The following is a 19,906-nucleotide window of genomic DNA, read 5'->3' on the forward strand; positions in this document are numbered from 1 at the left end:
AATAGGGCAGTCTCTCACAGGCTGCTCTGCAATGGCCAAAGAATGATTTTCAGACATCACGATTAATCCTGTGATGGGTTAGCATATCCTTTATGGAGTTGAAGTTCAGATCCAGAGAGACCAAATCCATTCAGACTGGAATGCAATCTTAAACTGATGAAAGATAGGCCTGACACCCTGCCTTTCTTTAATTGAAGAACAAGCTTGCCTCTCACAGTGGGGATGTCCTTTTCCTTCTAACACTGGCTTAAGAAAGACAGATATAAATGACTGACAAATGTGGGTGTAAGGCAGATATCCAAGTTAATAGTTTGTCCTTGGGAACACTTAGCCCATTGCAGCCTTGTCACTTTCTGCTTTCTTCCCCAAGTGACAGCACCTCAAATCTAAAATGATCCTACAAGTCAGGTCTGGTCAAATCCCTAATCCATTAAGAAAGAAGATCCATAGATGAAGCTCATCTCCCAGAGAAAAATCCATGCTGGTGACAACACAGCTTAACCTCCAGAATGCTGGAAACTCCTATTAAATTTAGCATCTACAGAAATCCTTTGGAGGGAACACATAATGTAAAAGTTATGGTCTCTAACCTACAACAATCATGAAAGTAGTCAAACAACTTAGTGGATGGAAGAGACAGGAGGTATTGTCTAGATAGAATCTTTGATATAATATCTGTCTCCTTTTAATGGCCAGTGAACTTGTCCTCAGTGTTCCAACCAAGACTGTTGGAACTCAGCACAGTGTTCATAATTAAGTTATTTCCAGTAATTCTATTTTGGCTTGCCAGTAATAAATCTCTAAGCTAATTCCCCAACAGAAATCCTATGACACAAAACAAGTTCGTTAAAAAAATAATAATAATAAAACCCACCAGGATAAACAAAGTAAGGCAATTTGGGATCCCCTTGTAAACTCTGTTTATTTATGGGATCTGTTGATTTTTATGAAAGATCAACAAGAATGTAGATGCTTTATAATGGATCTGTTAGCACTTAGCATCCCCCAAGGGTAGTGCATATATAGTGGTGCCAAAAACCAGAAGGCAGATTGATTGGTGCTCAAAGAGACAAGATTTAAGACTTAGCTCATTCCAGATCGTAAATAGGCATATGGTACCTGAAGTAGAATTAAAAATATGTTCAAGTTACTGTGATACATCTTCCAGTTATTCAAGGCAATGGCAGGAGTGATGGAAGAATTTAATGAAACTATAAATAACTCTTTTAACCTCTTCTCGGCCACCTGTTTTGAACAACTTCTCTTGGGCAAACAACTCTAGCAATTTAGAAACATCCAAATTAAAATGATTTGAATGTTTCTTTGTTTCCTCCACATAGAGATTGTGGCAAAAGGCATAGAGAAAATATTACAAATAGAGTATTATCATCTTAAAAAACAATAGGAGGAGCAAAAGTAGAGTGTAGAGATTAACTGGAATATCATTAGTTTCCCAACTAACAGTTCTGAGAGCCTCTAGTGACTGCTGACTTGTTGACTTTGGTCAGAGAAAATAATAATAGGAAAAGTCCAGGACTTTACCAGAATATTCTGAATCTGACTTTCTGCTACTCTTTTTCTAAAAATCTTTGATTTGAAATCAAACATATTTGAGAATCCAATTGATGTATTAAAATAATCATGAATAAATGATGATGAATCTTTTCTATGTCTTTAAAGCAATAGAAATCACATCAATTAATGATGATCTGAAATGAGTTCATCAAAATGCATTCCTAAAGTTAGCAGCAAATTATATAAAAACCTTTAAGCTGAACCTTTCCAAGTTAGGAATAAGCCTCTGGCAAAGCATACAAAAGTTCAGCCTATGAAGTAAAGAAGTGCAATCTAGGGGAGTGGCTTCATGACCGCCTAACACTATAGAGGAAGTTTATTAAGCTATTGGGTAGGACTAGGGCTGCTCGTGTATGCAGTAAACTTTTGCCTTGTCTTATTTCTTAGCTTTCTTAAGTGGAGCACACACTCCATAGTTGGAAATAATCTGTAAAAATTCTAATTGATTCCAATTTTACTACAAGGCTGGTGCATAAGCTTAACCCATTTCATATCAATGACTTGTTTTCCTGGTCTTTTAGAAAATTGGGATACTTCTAAATGTGTTAGAAAAAACTCTCATTCATACCATGTATACACCTGATTTTCATTTCGGCACCAATCAGTCCTGCATCCCTGAATTACTTGTTCCTCATCTACACAACAGGTGTGAGGAAGCATAAGCAATCTGTTTGTGACTGAGAGTAACAAGTTATAAACACTGTTCCTGTTTACCATTAAGATGTTTCTGTTTACTTTTTTTAAATAGTGCTTTTTTGAAGTCACTTTAATCTATCATATCAGATTTCTTATATTTCCTTGACTATTGTGACTATATTGACCTTCAGTTTTTAACTCAAGCAAGATGTTTTATATCCAAACTTTTATTTCTCAAAAATAACCTAAATACCTTTCTTTAAACAAAAATTAGCTATTCTAATTAATGTGGAACACAACCTTCTGTTAGCAGCATTATTCATACATGTATGACTAATTAGCATATATAATTTATATCCATATTTACAACAATAATAAGTTAGACATGAGAAAATTAGGCAAATATAAAGTAAGATTATGAAAATAGTTGGGAACTAGAAGTAACTTTGTGCACAAATTTCATACCTCTGAGACTTTATAACCAGACCACAGTTCTGACTACAAACCTTTGCAAGGTTATAAGAGAAGGGAAAACATAATCAGTTACAAGGCTAATTGTCCATAAGTTAAAATAGGTATTATATGACTGTGGTTTTTCAGGGAATGAAGTAGCAGTAGGACCAAATATAGTACTCATGGTGGTGGAGACACACTTTCAACCTCTTAAAAGGGGAAATATCTGAATACTTATCATGATGTGGTTGGTTAGTCCACAGACTTCCTAAAAGAAACCATTCAGCTAGGCTGGGTGTGGTGGCACATTCCTGTAACTAAAGATTCTTTAAAATCCTCTTTGAACCATGTAAGGGGGTGCATGCTTGTGATCCCAGCAACTTGGGAGGCTAATGTAGGAAGATAGCAAGTTGTAGTTTATCGAGGCTCTGAGCAACTTAGGGAGATCTGTTTAAAAAATAAAATAAAATGGGCTGGCGATGTTGCTCAGTGGTTAAGTGCCCCTGGGTTCAATCCATGGTACTAAAACAAAAGAAAACAAAGCAAAAAGAAATCTAAAACAAGAGTCCTGATGTTCCTCTTTGTCTTTTACTTAGACTGGTTATTTTTCTGAAAGGCATAACTCCCAAACTGTCCAGCAGGATTCTCAGTAGTGATCTTATTTATGCTTTAGGGTCTCTTTCCACTGAAAACTTTTAAATGTCACACCCAAAGAGACAGAGAAGCAGAATTGTACAAAATCATTTATTTATGGAAGTTGTTTTTTAATGTTTTAAGCATTGTTCATTTTGATCTTAGTTCTATTTATAATTGATGGTAGGGCTTTAGGTCAAGAAAATTTTATAATGCATTGAAAAGCTGGTGCTATGTTATTGTAGGGAACCTTAGGAAAAAACTAGCAGCAGAAGGAGAATTACATTGAATATTGACTGGGTACAGGCGAATAGAGAAGTGTCCAAAGACTTGCCCTTTTTTTTGCTTGTTTGTTTTTTCAGGTAGATCAGAGTGATTTTGTGAACTTCTCTTTTTTTCTTTGGGTCTGATAATGATTTGAACTCAAAAGTTCTCTCTTTAATGCCCCCGAGAGAAAGAATCTGAAAATATTTTTTTTCCTCCATTTAAAAAAATAAAGCATTTCTCTATATGGACCCTGGTTTGTTTCTGAAGTAGGTGATGAAATATTGTTCTCCAGTGTGATCTAAATAATGCATGCCTTCATACATGTGATGGGGAAACACAATGAAAACAATGGCAATAACAATCATTTATTGAGCATTTGCTGTGAGCCAGACACTATTAAGCATTTGTCTCATTTAATGTGTACTTAATGAAGTAAGTGCTCTGATTTCATTGACTTTACCAGTGAGGAAACTGAGGCACTGAGACATTAAGCAACTTGCCCCAGGTCATAAGGCTGGGGAGAAAACAGGTAAGAAAATCTTGGTGTGACTTCAGAAGATGCATTAATTTAGCCACCATGTTAGAGTCTGGCCTGTCTCACTTTCAGTAATAAGATAAAATTAACTAAAATAAAACCAAATTGTTGGATTTATTTATTCCTGATTATCTTCATTACATGCAGAGAGCGGGCATGAGTACACAGATCAAGTATAATGTGTAAAGTTTATGTAGAATTCAACCCTCACTACTCTAGAATTTTCTCTCATTAGTACTATTTATATGAAATGGTTTTCAGGGTAGAACAATGTGCTCTTAAGCTAGGTCATGCATCACTGATACATGGATTAAGTTTTAATATTTTTATACTTAAATTTTATCTCATATTATTTTTATTATAGTTAAGATTAATATTAAACTTTTCTAAAAAATAACCCATCAAAACTATGCTTTTCCCAACATTATTTAGATTAAACTAGGTTGATTTTAAAAGAGAAGGAATGAATGTAAAACCAACACTCTTAAAAACCAACTATTATATCAGGCTCACAGATAAAGGAACAATTATGAAGTCAATGCACGAAGCCAGAAGATGGGAAAACACTGGAGGGACAGACATTACTTCTTTCTTTGATCAAGAACTAATAAATAGATTTTTTTTTCTTTTCTTTTGGTTACAAAGATTAAACCCAGGGGCACTTAACCACTGAGCCACATTCCCAGCCCTTTTTTATATTTTATTTAGAGATAGTATCTCACTGAGGTGCTTAGGGCTTCACTAAGTAGCTGAGGCTGGCTTTGAACTCACAATCCTGCTGCCTCAGCCTCTGGAGCTACTGGGATTACAGGTATGCCACACTATGCCAGCCAGGAACTAATTCTTTTGTTAAGCATTAGGCTATTCAACTGTAGACTGTGGGTAAGAAACTTGGAGGAATAATAAAAAGGAAGAGGATGAGGTCTAGAATAGATTGTGTTTCCTTTTTAGTTCTCTCCTAGTTGTGTCTGGTGATGGAATTTTTAACCTACAGAGCTATAACTTTAAAAATGTATCCCCCCCCCCATTTCTCCTATGAATGTCATCTTCCTTACTTGCAGACAACAGTATCTACTCAGTGTATGCTGTTTCCTTAGCCTGTTCCTTCTTTAGCATTTCATTTTCCAAGTCTTTTGTGGATGACAACAGTCCTAAAAACTCTTTCTTTTCCCTCAAGGTTTATAGTTTATTTTTTTCTGACAGTCAATGTTGGCAGGGCTGGGAAACAGATAAACAGTCTTGCCTAAGTCAGATAAGATGTTTACAAATAAAGAGATACCATGAGCTGCAATTAAATAATGCCCAAGGGTCACCATAATTTCCCTCTTCATAATAGCTGCCTACTCAAAATGAAAATTTTCAAGCATGAAGTGTGCTCTAGAAAATGTACCCACTTAATTAAGTTTTCTCTCAGATTTCAAATAATGGTAAAATTGGAATTATCATGATTTACCAGTATTAAATATGGAATAACTTCTTATGTTTACTCTTTTTATGCCCATCTTTTTCTGGGCTTAAACTGTCATCTCAAATCTTATCAGAGATGATTTAAGAAAAGAGTTGGATTTCTTATATATATTTTTGTATTTCTGGCATTACGTATTCATGACAACTTTGTTTTAATTGGTAACATTGCATTTTTTAAATAACTATACGTTTTAATCTCATATTGTAAATGAAGTAAAAGAAATGAAACATGGCAGAAAATTAAGATAACATGATTTTCTCTTTTTTTAGATGGGAAGGTTGAAGTTACAAAAGAAGGCGTGAAGCTGTGTACCATGGGTCCCGGAAAAGTGTTTGGGGAGCTGGCTATCCTTTACAACTGCACCCGGACAGCGACCGTCAAGAGTAAGCTTGGTTTCATATTTTCCAGATTCTTCAATGTCTTCCTCCCCTAGACCTGTGAGATGATGATTTAAATGCCTCTTAGTGTTCTTTTATAATTGTGTTAATACATATTCTAATTATTGCCTTGCAATACAATCAATGTATTTGTTTTACTACTAAAGAGTGAGTGGTAATGACCACTCTTGCATAACTTAAGTTTTATTTTTGATTGTATGATCATTTTAATTGGGAATTCTTATAATTAGTATTTTAAATATGTTATAATTCCATAAAAGAGAATTAACAAGGAACAAGACCTTTAATTTTTATTTTAATTAAGGCCTTTAAAGCCATAGGACCATATTAAAGAAATTTTACATCTCTCTGTTTTAGACTATATAACCCACATAAATCCCACTTGTTGGTTCAGTGGTTTAGAAAAAGTAAGAGGAAAAAATGTCCTTCATTTCATTCAGACATCACTGAATAAGATATATCCTGAATTCTAAAACTGCATCTGAGTGTATTTCTGTCTTCAGCTGCTCATCAAGCTGCATATTATAGCATTTTTCTTTTCTACTGATTGAGCTTATTTTAAATCGGGCAATAAAGCAGCTTGTTTCCCTAATTTTACATGTATGTGTATATATGATTTCTCTAGCAACTTTTGTTGCTTGCAAGAAGCAGCTGCAATGGTTAGAGGAAAAAAAATTATTTAAAAAAAAAAAAAACTTTCCTTCTTCCCGAGTAATAATATAATGAATATATAACAAACAGAGCTGAATTCAAAAGCCAACAGTGCAAAGTCCATTGCATCCTTAACATGCATGTGTGTTTCATGTTTGAAAAAGCTGACACATTATCCTGTGATGATTTCAAGTATGTATTACTTTGATCAGGTCTTATTAAAAGAAAAACAAACAAAAAACTGTTGGCAGAATGACAAATTATTAACATCAATGAGTTGATCTGGATGCCACTGGCTACTTTGTGCATTTTTTTCTCTGAAAAATTCAGTGTATGATTGGCAATATGACATTAAAACAAATTCTTAAGAACTCAAGGCTGAATGACTGACTAGGGTTCCAAAAACAGTGTTACATGTCTTGTTAGCAAATCTCCTTTTAATAATTGAAATCACTGTGACATCAGTTGCACTGGGGTTCTTGTAGAATGGACCCTTTTAGCATTTGATTCTTGATTTCAGAAAGGAAAGTACTCTTTTGATTGATAGGTACTGCCATGTTTCTATTGGATGTGATCATTTAATTACATGACTCAAAGAATAAAATGAGGCCCAGTGAACTATAGCAGAATCTACTAGAAGTCTAACTCACTTACGTAGTGCCTTAACTGGAAAAAACAGTACTTGTACTTGCAACTGCATTAAATTAAACAGGTTTTATTATTATGGTTCATTTTCTGAGAAATATATTTCTTTAAGGGAAAATAAAAGACCATAATGGCATATTTTGATTAAAATAAGCTTTCTCAGAATTGTTAATAACAACTTCTTTGTCTTAAAAAGTTTAAAGTTTTAAAATATTTCAATCTGTATACTGCTCATTTAATCTAATTGAAACTACTAATTTTCTGAAAGTCAATATTTGGTAGAAATATAGGACTTAATATTGTGAAATACTGAATTCTTATTAAAGAAGTATTTTAAATAGACTAGTCTATTTAAATTAATTTATTGTGGAGCTTTTTTCATAAGATGATTGCTTTGCTTCATAAAGATAAATTTTAGTATTCAGGTTTTATAAAATGGTGTTCATCTCCACTAACATGTATGTGCTCATGTTTAGAAAATTTAAATAGATACTATGCCTCTGATTTAATATGCAGCAGCTGAGTGTTGAATGCAAATTATAATCCTAACTATTTTGGGGTCAGAACATCCATCAAAGGAAATGAGTGATGGAGGATATTCTTTAATACAGACTCAGCGACATTTAAGGAGTGTATCTGCGTGTGTGGGTGTGTGGGTATTTTTCTTCACAGTCCCATTTAAGATATGGAGGTTGTATGGAGAAAAGAGCCTAAGGTTTATGAAGTGCAAATGTACCTCTATCCACGTATTTATACGTACAGGTTTTGGGCTTAAGTAAGAAATGGTATCTTTGAAGACCTATTTCTTCTGAATGTTCCCTAGGAACTACAAGGTGTGATTAATGATTATTTGTTGTTCAGAACCATTTTGTCCTGTTTCCTCTACTAAGCAGAAAGATTATGTATGCGACTGTATGCTGTAAATATCATTTTATTTATGCTTAAATTAAAACTTGAAGATGAACACTCTAATACTGATTAGTTTCTATTGTGGATGCTGCCTTTATGTATTGACTACAGTGTGTAACTTCCCATGGTATCTCTTATTTTTTTTTACATGTAATATTTAAAAGTGTTTTAAACTTATTGGCCTTATTGAGAAACTATTGTTTCTCAGTATCTAAAATTACAGTGACTTGTCCATTTATTTATGATTATCTTGCCAATGGAGGCCATTTGTGTATTTTTCAAAATGGATTTAGGCCCTTGGATCTCATTGTCTTAAGTCTGAGGAAGGTGTTTTTTTCTACACAATAGCTTTTCCATCCTTACCTGTTTCTCTCTCAGTTGCCAGGACTCCTGACCTCCTTTCCCCTCACATTACCCCTTTCTTTCTTGATTGAATGATGATTCTCTTTCTTTCTCAGTAGGTCAGAATGAAAATGGCAGAATTTTCATACATTTGTAATTTCACAATAGTAACTGCAGCCTCAGTAGTATTCAAGGTTCCTCAGTGAACTTGCATGATTTCTTGTTCAAGAGAGCACTTACTGAAATTGTATCAGGCCTCGATTAAATAAATTTCAGTGATTTCCCTGATGATAAATTTGATTCATAATACCTGTTTTTGTTTTAATTTAAAATACAGAAAATAACTTTCTTATTAGATCTCTAGATTGCCTTATGCTAAGACATAATGATAAGCTGTTCCTCGTGATCCAGCTGAAAGAAGCACTGGTGGTAATTGAAGCAAGCTCTTTCATCATCTAGGAAAAAAATCAATTGGCTTTGTTCTGAAAATAAATAAACACATAGTTCTGGTTATTATGATAGCACTAGGAAGAAGATCTGATACCAGGAAGAATAGTTTTTAAATATCCAAAACCATAGTGATATGGAAAGAAAAATCATGGTATGATACAGATCTATATTCATAGTCTACTCTTGTCTTATAAAATAGCACCATTGATTTTTTTCCCCTGAGGAATGAGGACATAAACATATAAAATTAACACCATGTTGGAAACAAACCTAACAATTGTCTTGAGGTTGTCAATGCCTTAAGTAGTTTCATGTTTCTTTATTAACTGATAAAAATGCAGCCACTCAGATTGTGTCTATCCAATTATAGAAACTTTAGACCACATGAAACAGAAAAAAAATATCAGATATTAGTTAGTTTCTATGCCACCAAATAATATTAATGTCTTCCATGTTGATTTTCTTACATTTTGTCCCAATATTTCAACCTTACATAGAGAAATAAATTTTACCACCTGTTTTTAAAACCCACCCGGGGGCAGGATTTCTCACATGTTCTTTGAACACCCCTTGCTTCCAATTCCCACACCTGGAACCAGATCATTATCATGTTTTCCTAAAGTGTCATTCCTGGTTGCGATCTCACTTTTACTACCCTCACACCTAAAGCATTATCAATTTGCACTTACCCTGGGTCTCTTAACTTTGCTCCTAGGCTCAAGGTTCCTCAACATAACAAAAATGGAAAAGTTGCAGTTATTTTAACCCTCATAATAGAAAGGAAAAGCTATCTATTTTAAGATGAGAGAGGGATTCATTGACACACAGCCTGTGTGTGAATTGGCAAGTTGTTTAGGCTATTGTTCTCTTTTACTTGGATTTTCTACAACCGGTTTTTATGACTATTCTGAGATTCTTATGTGGTTTAATATATTGCTCTTAACTCCACCTCTGGCTATACATGAATTGGGGTATTTTTGTTTGAAGTTAGAAAACTGAAGTCCTGTTCCTCTTACATTGGGTTTCCAATTCATGATGCCTTTAGTAATGTATTATTCAAATGGTCCCATTCAATTTCACTCCAATAAAAACATAAGACTAAATATTCAAATTGAAAGAAAAACTCTTGATGCCAGGTCAGGATGGTCATTATAGAAAATCATCTGCAAAAAATGCCTGTTTTGGGTGTGGTGGATATTTTATAATTGTCCAAGTAATGATTTTTCCTTTGATTATTTATCATAGATATTTAAAAATTCATCAGTATTAAAACACTTTAGTACTAACACAGCAGAATTGGATTAGCTTTTCATACCCGAGAAAAACAACTTAGAGGAGGAAAGATTTATTTCGACTCACGGTTTCAGGCTATGGTTGGTGGTTCCACACTTTGAGCCTGAGGTAGTGAGGTAGAACATCATGTTAGAAGGATGTGTTGGAGGAAGGTTGCTCAACTTGTGCAGGAAAGAGAGCAAGGGCATGCCCCAGTGACCATTTGCTCCAATTAGGTACCACCTCCTATAGTTTCCACTACCTTGTATATTCAGCCATGATGGATTAATTCTTTGATGAGGTTAGTGTCCTCATAAGCTAATTACTTCCCCAAGGCCCCAACCCTGATTGCTGCAGTGGGGCCTTCAACACGTGAAACTTTGGGGAGCACTTCATATACAAACCATAGCATAACAGAAGCCTAAACAGAGTATAAAAAATCAGACATATTGCTGGATATATTAACATCTGGCAAAACTATTCTTCTGTCTTAGAATACATTTTTTTTTGTGTGGGGGAGGAGAGTTACCAGGGACTGAACTCAGGGACACTCAATCACTGAGCCACATCCCCTGTCCTATTTTGTATTTTATTTAGAGACAGGATCTCACTGAGTTGCTTGGTGCCTCGCCTTTGCTGAGGCTGGCTTTGAACTCATGATCCTCCTGTCTCAGCTCCTCAAGTGGCTGGGATTATAGGAATGCAACACCATGCCTGGCCTTAGAATACTTTTGAGTTGTTATTTACTTTCCTAGGATGTTAGTAAAGGGGAAGTCGACTAAGATGTTTTAATAAGTGTCATAGACATTTGAAGAGTAAAGTGTACAGATTTGGATTTTGTTCTTTGTTTTTGCTTCTAAAATAAATTTGAATCAGTAGTGAATGACTCATATACTACTTTGTAGCTGTTTCAAACATTACATTATTCAACCTGAATCAGAAAAGTCTTCCAACTATTAAAAACCAAAGAAGATGAAAAAATAAAACTAGAAGATTGGACTGATTTTTTTTTGTTCAAATAACTCTGTGTGCTATAAAAATAATACTTCTATCTAATATCTAAGCTACATTCACCATACATACATACATATACACAGTGCTTTTCATTGGAAGGAGAACAAAGACATGAATGTCCATTTTTCTTGATAATGAAAAGGAATCATAGCTGAGGCCTTTTTAGAAATGTTCAAGCCCTGAACATTTCTTAAGATGACTAAACCAAGAAGTAAACAGATTCTTCTTAGGAAATATTGTTATAGAGCCCTATAAAGCATCGCATGTATGATAAAGATAATGAAGCAAATGTTTATTACAGTAGCATTGTGAAGCTGGTACACTTGTTTAGTGAGTTATTTAGACAATATTCGTAGTAAAATTTTCATTACATTTATCTATTCACAAGTACTGTGAAATTAGTAACATAAATCCAATTATGTAATTCCTGAGAAATAAGCTTCTTTAATAAAATAATCAATTCACTAGGTACCAATGATGGCACATAGCAGCTGAAAATGAACAAATAGATACATAGAAGCTTTAATCTCATTCCTTTAAGTAGATTAAAAGTTAATTTCAGAGATGAGGAAAACAAAGATTAATTTTTTTTCTTTCTTAGATGTTTTTTCCTAAGATTGTGAACTGTTAGAATCTATTTATGATTTATATTTACTTCCAAAACGATTCACATCCAATTTCCATATTGACTAGATTTGGCAGAGTCCTATGCTCGCAGTATTTCTAGAGCAAAATCACCTCTCACACTCAAAAGGAGGCAATGAACATAATTCCTTCCTAAGGTTAGATACATTCCCCCTCCCTCCTTATTTAGTCATTGAATACCTTGAATGTTCTTTCTCAGCTTGTGTATTCAGGCTTTAAACTGTTATTTTTTTGAAGATTGCAGGTAATTCAATAGTAAATCTAAACAATGGGTAATGAAAAAAGAATTTTAATCTTGCAGAAATATCAATTTTCCCATCATAAGCTTTCACATAAAGTACACCTCTACTCCGGTTTTGGTATAGTGAATCTTTATTTGTTTAACAATTGGCTAAGAGAGAATTTTAGAATTTACTCAACTAGTTTGAAGAAGAAAAAGCAAAGTAGTAACATGGGTCAATACTTTGTATAAATGTATAAAAATACATTTATTTTTATAGCACAAAGTAGTAACATGGGTCATTAGTAACATAGGTCAATATCTATAATTATTTTTAAATGCAACTTTCCTGTCTATGGATCAATTCATCCATAACAAAAATTATGATTAATTCCTAATAACAGATGCAATGGTAATTATAAATAGTAAGAGTACATATTTTTGCAGGCTATGAGTGATGCACCAGGCTCAGAGCTTTGGGATGGGTGGCAGTGTTACCCTCATCTCACTGAAGCAACTAAGAGCTAGCACAGTTAAACAGCTGGCCCCAAGTTAGAGAAAAGAGTCCTGAGTCTGACACTAGTTTGCTATGATGATGCTGTCACAGCTGTTGTCTTGTCTGCAACAGATGATTAATTTCAAACACAAATGCCTATGTAAGATTACTACCACCGGTCTGTGAACTCCAGTTTCACAAAACGTTACTCAACATGGGTACAATTTTGAAAAATTTTAAAGAAATCTTATCACACAGACCCACATTAAGAATATCCATTCCCAAAGGATGGATCAGGGCACGTGACAATCAAAGGGTTCTAAGCTTTAGGCCTTGGAGACACATAATGAGCAATCAGAACCAGTGGCAAGATTTAGGTTTTGCAACACTTTGAAATCCTTTTGAGTGTTTAATATGATAAGCCTTCATGGCTCAACATTTGACACATTACCAAGTAGCTACACAGTTCTTTTATAAAATATTTTAGTTGATAAATTTCTTTAAAGTAGGAATTGTGAAAATTCAAGTAGCACTTTCAAAAACAATGAAGCATGTTACATAACAAAGTAAAAGTCAAAACATGAAAAGTGTGTTTGCCTTTTTTTTCCCTTTAAATTTTTTGTGACAACTGAGGAAATATAATCTCAGCACTTTATTGGTGAATCTGAGAAGCACTCTTACAGGATGTTCTTTGTTGAGTGGATGAATTTCCAAGTACAGAAGTACCTTGGTATCCACAGGTACAGGTGTTTGTGTACAGATTGATGTGGTATTTACATGTAACCTATGCACATCTTCCTATATACTTCAAAGAATGTCTAGGTTGCTTATAATAATACAACATAAATGTTATGTAAATAGTTATCATGCCACATGAATTAGGGAATAATGACAAAGAAAAATCTCTGTACATATTCAATACAAATTCAGGTTTTCTTTCAATATTTTTGATCTGTTGTTGGTTGAATCTGATAATGCAGAACCTGCAGGTACAGAGGGCTGACTATAATCATAACAATGCTTTATAGTTTACAACCTGTCACCCCATGCATTATGTAGTATAAGCCAATCCTCAAAATAGCCCAATCTACTAGGCTATCTGTGACTATCTATGATCCAGGTGAGAAAATGCAGACCAAGATCTTTGAGTTCATTTTCATAGTTCATTAAAAGAGTCTCCAATACAAATTTAGGTAGTAGTATTTGAAGAACTTGCTATAAGAATTTGTCCTTCCTTCCCAGCAGGTGTGTAGATTTGTAATAATACCCTTAATATGTCTACTACCCACACCTAAAGTCTAAACTCTTTATTAAAGAACTGCATCTGTTTGCTTCAAAGTTTGACAAATTGTAGTCCCTGAAAGGGCTGCATCAGCATCACCTGGTCACTTGTCAGACATGTCAAATCTCTGGCATCTCTGAAATCTACTGAATCAGAAAGTTGGGTGGGTTTATCTCAGAAATCTTTGTATGAGATTTCCAGTGATGCACCTGTTTGAGGACTGAAGACCATTACCCAACAGATGTTTAGTGGAAACACACATATATGTTTACTCTCACTTGCATATTGATATATTTAATATAAAGTTATTGGCACTGTGATAGGTAGTGTTATTCTGGCATCATTGTGGGTTTCTTGTTGTTTTGTTACTGTTTAGCAGACCTTCAAGGAAAGTTGCCTTTTTTTTCTCTTAAGGGAGTGAAATAGCGTAAGTAGAAGTATACCAACATTGTGCAGGTTCCTAACATATTCTTTTGAAGACTAGTAAAAAGTAAAAGACAGCTGAGAAGGAAGGAAAAAACATGCTGGGCCATGTTGTTAAGAATCACTTTTAGATTTATTGAGTTTGATGGCTAGGATGTTAGTAGGAAAACAATGAAGAAAAAAATTCATTCAATTTTTTTTTTCATGCTCATGAATTCAGCTTGGATTGAATAAAGACAAATGTGGATGGACAGTTTTAGAAAAACAATAGGTCAATGATGTCTCAAGATGGGGAGTATTTCTCACTGTGGAGTTAATTCCCATCCATTGTGGGAAAGGTCCTTTGTAGTTTGTACAGTGAGGATCTAGGTCATCCTAGCTGGTTGCTTATCGGTCAAGTTCAGGTGATCAGAAGATGAAAAGACATCAGTATATTACAGATAGAGAGGGAGGAAGAGTTTCTTAGAATTGAGATTTTTAGAGATCCTAGGCCAAGAGTGTTGAAGAATACAGGCAAGTAGGAGAGCCAGCTGATTTCTGTGGAGATCCTGAAAAATTGAACTATCATTGCAAAGATGACAGTAGATCCCAGAAAGTGAACACTGGCTTCTCAGCATTCACTTAGGGAAGAAGGGGTCAAAAACTATGGGGGGCAACTGAACATCTCCTTTAAAGCTGAGAATTCTTTCCTATGTAATTTTTTTAAAGGGCAACCGTTTGCCTCACGAATAAACACACCCTTTATACTATCACAATTCCTCCTGCTCCAAGAGTAGTGTAAATGGAATTTGCAGATGACATACAGCAATGAGTTATCCATATGCTTGAGCTTAACATGAAGCAGAGGATGCTATGGAACAAATAAGAATTGTGACTCTCACCAATGTAGAATGACCAAACCAGACCCTGTCAGATAGATAGATAGATAGATAGATAGATAGATAGATAGATAGATAGAGATGTAGCTCAGGGCTTACTCCCAAGTACAAAAACAAAAACAAAAAAAAAAAACCCTTCAAAAATGCTAAATATATTCTGAAACTCAAATTCAATTTTTAAGATACCTTAGACATAAAAAATTAATTCTTTGTCTATAATTAGCTTTAGAACTAATAAAAACTGAAATGAGCTCTAAATGTTTGGGGGTTCTGTTTAAATACATCAAGATACTTAAAGAGTTTTAGATTTAAAAAGAGAAGATATTAAATGAAATATTTAATCTTTTATTTACTCATTCTCTGAATTTCCAACTTTTGCTTTTAGCTTTTTATTAGAACAGAATAGAACATGGGCAAGAGTAAACAATTATTAAAAGAATTGTAGTGCATTCTGCTGTCATATATAAATAAAAACAATAATTTTTTTTTAAAAAAGAGCAGGAATGTAGTCCCATATTGATTTTTTTCCTAATAATTACTTGGATTAATTTAACCTTCCCTTTAAAGTCTTTCATGATTTTCTGATCACAAAAGTAATGTGTTTATAAAATATATACACATTAAGATTCTAAAAGTCAATTACCCCTACTATTAAGAAAAATGCTGAGCATTTTGAGTTTTATTCTTTTCTTCCTAGCACATTTTTAAAGATAAGATCATACTGCACTGCTTGTTAATGATCATACTCAATTCTGAACATTAATCATTTGTTTACAGTTAGTATGTGCTTCTGTCTTCTTAAGATTTCATTTGAGGTCATTTCATTTTCTCTTTAAGTTTTCCACCTATATGGCAATATTAATTTACCTTTTTTATGCACTTGTCTTCTAATTTTTCTTATTCATTTTTGCTATTAAAAATGTTTTCTGCTCTTGATGTGCATATTCTCCTTGGTCCATGAAACTTGATAACTTGAACTAGAATATTAATACTTTGCATTGATGTTTCATGAATACTTTGAATTGGAAACTTTTATGCATGCCCTTTGTTAACTGGGCTGATTAAATTAGAATAGCAAGTAGTGATGAGAGAATTGGTCTTTCTCAGGCTGTGTTCAACAGTCATGTTTATCTAGTGGTTGGTTTGGCATACCTCAGAGCTTCTGAATTTTGGGTTTTCCCCTATTTTTATGATGACACTCTGGCATTCTTTTTTTAGGACTTAGATGATTTACTCAGTTGAGTCACTAGTAGCTTAAAATTTATGGAATAATTATGTTGATTGAGTTTTAATTGCTCAGCAGAACCATTTTTTAAAAAATTAAATGTTGGCAAGCTTGAGTTATTTAGAACCATGTCATTACCATTTCAGAGCATTAGTTAAGTAGGCACTAGATTTCTCTTCCAGATGAGCTCTTAAGCATATAAATTGATGCATTTGAGAGATCAAATGAGAACCCACCACAGTGCTTCTCCTCTAAATTGATCCTCAGTGGTTATTAATGTTTGGGAAAATGGTAATCCATGTGGTAAGCTACCCAGGAAAGTTTTCAAATTTTAAGATGAATTTTATAAGCTGATATCCATAGAACTTCTAAGCTACCTTCTGATTAAAAAAAAAAAGTCTTTTCCCAATGATATTCTTAAGCCATTCTATAACCCTTTGGAGAATCCCTGTCCCTCTTTTGCCAGTAGGAAGTACTCTTCCACTTAGGCCTTTTAAAGATCTAACTTGGGTTTGCAATTAAAAATCAATCATTTTTGTATGTATGTTCTGCATACCCTTTTCGGAGGTCTCTAAGCATCATGTTTTGAAGTAGAATAATAGTGTTGTAGCTAAGACCACCTACCTCTTTGGGACCTAAAAGAAAGGTGGAAAGGTTAACTAAAAGACCAGTGACTAAAGTCTTTGGTATTCAGCAATAGAGTCACTATGAACTTTGGGTTTGCTCCTATAATATTTTAAAACCCACAATCTACATTTTATTTTCAAACAAATCAAAAAGGAAAGAGAATATTAAGAGAAAGGTATAGAGAGGGGATACTGATAATATTGGGAACTCTTGTAGTGTTTTCAGCTTCAAAATTCCCTAATTAATATTCAGCCTTAAAATTCCTAATTCAGTGTGGTGATAGGAGTTGAGGTATAGGGGACAGTCAAAACAGGTGAAAGATTTCAGAAGACATGTTAAAGAATATAAACTTAAAAGCAAATTTTTACTGAGAAAAAATATGTTTTTGATTTAAAATTTTTGATTTTATTGTTATGGATGCCAAAACCTGGGTGTCTTCAAAATGTTGAATGAGACCTAAAAATTGAGGAAATTATTCTAAATATTCTCTTTCCAGTACTTAGCCAGGTGTGTATGAGGGGCTATAAATAGAGGAGAAGGCCATGTATTACCTGATTATGTGGTTGCATTACAAAGAAAATCAAGGTAAGAAACATGAGTATTTATAATGTCTAATGTATGTGGCATCTAGTGAAACCCATACACAGTGGGATTAATCTACCTTCTGGAAAAAGTCAATTGGATTAAAATGAATGTTACAGGAAAAAATTTAAATGAGGAAACTTTCAATATTTGTGTAGCATAAGGCTAGTTTTATTATTTAAACTCTTGATTCAATATAACACATTAAATGTATGTTGATTTGAAATTTTCTTGTTAGTTATTTATATAAAATATCAAGTTCTAAGTAACTTATTATTTTTTAAAATTAATTAATTAATTTTTTTAGATATAGATGGACATAACACAATGCCCTTTTATTTTTATGTGGTGCTGAGGATGAACCCAGGTCCTGCCCATGCTAGGCGAGTGCTCTACCACTGAACCACAATCCTAGCCCCTAAGTAACTTATTATTGATATGTAATGCCATCATTACCTATTTTTATTCCTCCTACAAGGAATCACAGTTGCTCTGAAACTCATTAATACTGTCATGTGCTGCTTAATGACATCTCCATAAGTGACAGAACACAAATGCAAACAGTATATACCATGTAGCCTAGGTGTGTAACAGGCTATGCCATTTGGGTTTGTGTAAGAACATTCTATGCTGTTAGTACAACAATGAAATCACCTGACAATTTCTCAGAATATATACCTTTCTATAATTGATGCATTACTATGATTTTTTAAAAAGCTCACTTTTTCTATTTTTGCTGATGATTTCTGAGTAGTATTTTAAATGACTCCTTAATTTATATACTTCACTAAATTATTTCACCTTGAAATAATTTTGAAGTATCTTAAAACATTGTGAACACAGCATTGTGCTCATTTGAATCAAAGAAGCTACCCAGCAATTAAAGGACCATTTTAAAAAAATGGGTTATGAATCATGAAAAACTTTTTGAGTTGGTCTACAGTAATCCTGTTGTATAACTTAAAAGAGAAATTTGCCTTTTTCTATTATGATTATACTTCAAAAGCACTATAAAAGAGTTTTGAGAAATAGCTTTAAAAACTTAGTCACTTACATTAGAAATTGGAATGATTTTCTGCTTTCCCTTTCAACTTCCCCTTCACCCTAGTCTCCTCCAGTACAAATTCTACCTATTCATCTGGACAGTAGTATTGAGGCAAGAGGTCTGATCCAAGTTTGAATGACAGTTCTGTTGCTTAGGTATTTATGCGAAGTGAGTTATTTAACCCATCTGTATCTTGATTTCTTGAAAAAAAATCAGTGTGAAATTAAACAACCAATATGTAGTATTAAGTATGGATATGTAAGAAAAATCAATACTTTTCCCTTTTACAAAGCACAAAGGAAGGTACAACTCCCCCTTTTCCACGTTGCCATTGATCTGGACTTTCCCCTCTCCCTGAGGGCAGGGGTGACAATGGCCTCTAGCTTTTTTTCCCCTTACATCTATCCCAAACATGGATACAAGTTAATTTCATTCCTTTCTAAGATTTCTGAAAGATGCTTCTGATAATGTTGCTCACTTTTACTCTCCAGAATAACCTACAGAGCTCCCTAAGAGCTTCAACTCTCATTTTCTTCCCCCTAGATGAGGTGGCATGGTAGTGGACGGCTGGTCTGTGACTCAGCCCATCTGGGTTGAATTCTAACTGTACTTCTAGTCATATAAAAGTTTCTTAACCTCCCTTTAGTTGCACTTTTCTCACCTATAAAATAGGAACAATGGGGAATATTTCCTAGTTTGTAGTGAGAACTAAGGTAATAAATTTCAACATGATATTATCCTGACAGACAAAATTATAAAATCAATAAATGGTGATTGTTGCCGATTCCTATGCCAAAATAACGATCTTAATTACCTCATAACTTCAGAAACAGGTTTTTAAGATTCTGTGAACCTTTTCAGTTTGGGTATTTGTATAGGTATTTCTTTCCATTAAGGATAGCTTTCATGTAAAAAATGTCTTTCTTGCAATATCTGCCTATTAATTACACCTACTTTGAAAAGTCCCCAATTTCTCCACTTTTTTTCTAGTCCCTTTATTATTGCTTCAATCAAATTTTGTATTGATCACCTGCTATCTATAAGCTCCCTATCTATTTGCTTAACACAAATTTCCTTTATGAATTATCACCAGAAAGTTAGGAATATGCCCAATAAATTTATATATCTGAAATTGAGTAAAAGAATGCTTTCTTAATCTGAATTTTGATGCTTATATATATTTTTTACATTGTAGAGAATGTCATAGTCAGCTTTTTGCTCATTGGAACTATCTT

At 33.8% G+C, this 19,906-nt stretch overlaps 1 protein-coding gene across 2 annotated transcripts in view; it reads left to right on the forward strand.

Moving 5' to 3' along the window:
* Window positions 1–19,906, forward strand: part of Prkg1 (protein kinase cGMP-dependent 1) — a 1,175,746-nt gene that overhangs the window by 445,771 nt on the left and 710,069 nt on the right. For both annotated transcript variants that reach the window (XM_046456763.2, XM_046456762.2), the window contains exon 3: window positions 5,837–5,950. In XM_046456763.2, the coding sequence (XP_046312719.1) occupies window positions 5,837–5,950 (114 nt within the window). The remainder of the gene's footprint in view (window positions 1–5,836; window positions 5,951–19,906) is intronic.

This window comes from Marmota monax, unplaced genomic scaffold (genome assembly GCF_021218885.2).
Source record: "Marmota monax isolate L192 unplaced genomic scaffold, Marmota_monax_Labrador192_F-V1.1 WCK01_AAM20220418_F8-fsc00166, whole genome shotgun sequence".
Lineage (NCBI taxonomy): Eukaryota > Metazoa > Chordata > Mammalia > Rodentia > Sciuridae > Marmota > Marmota monax.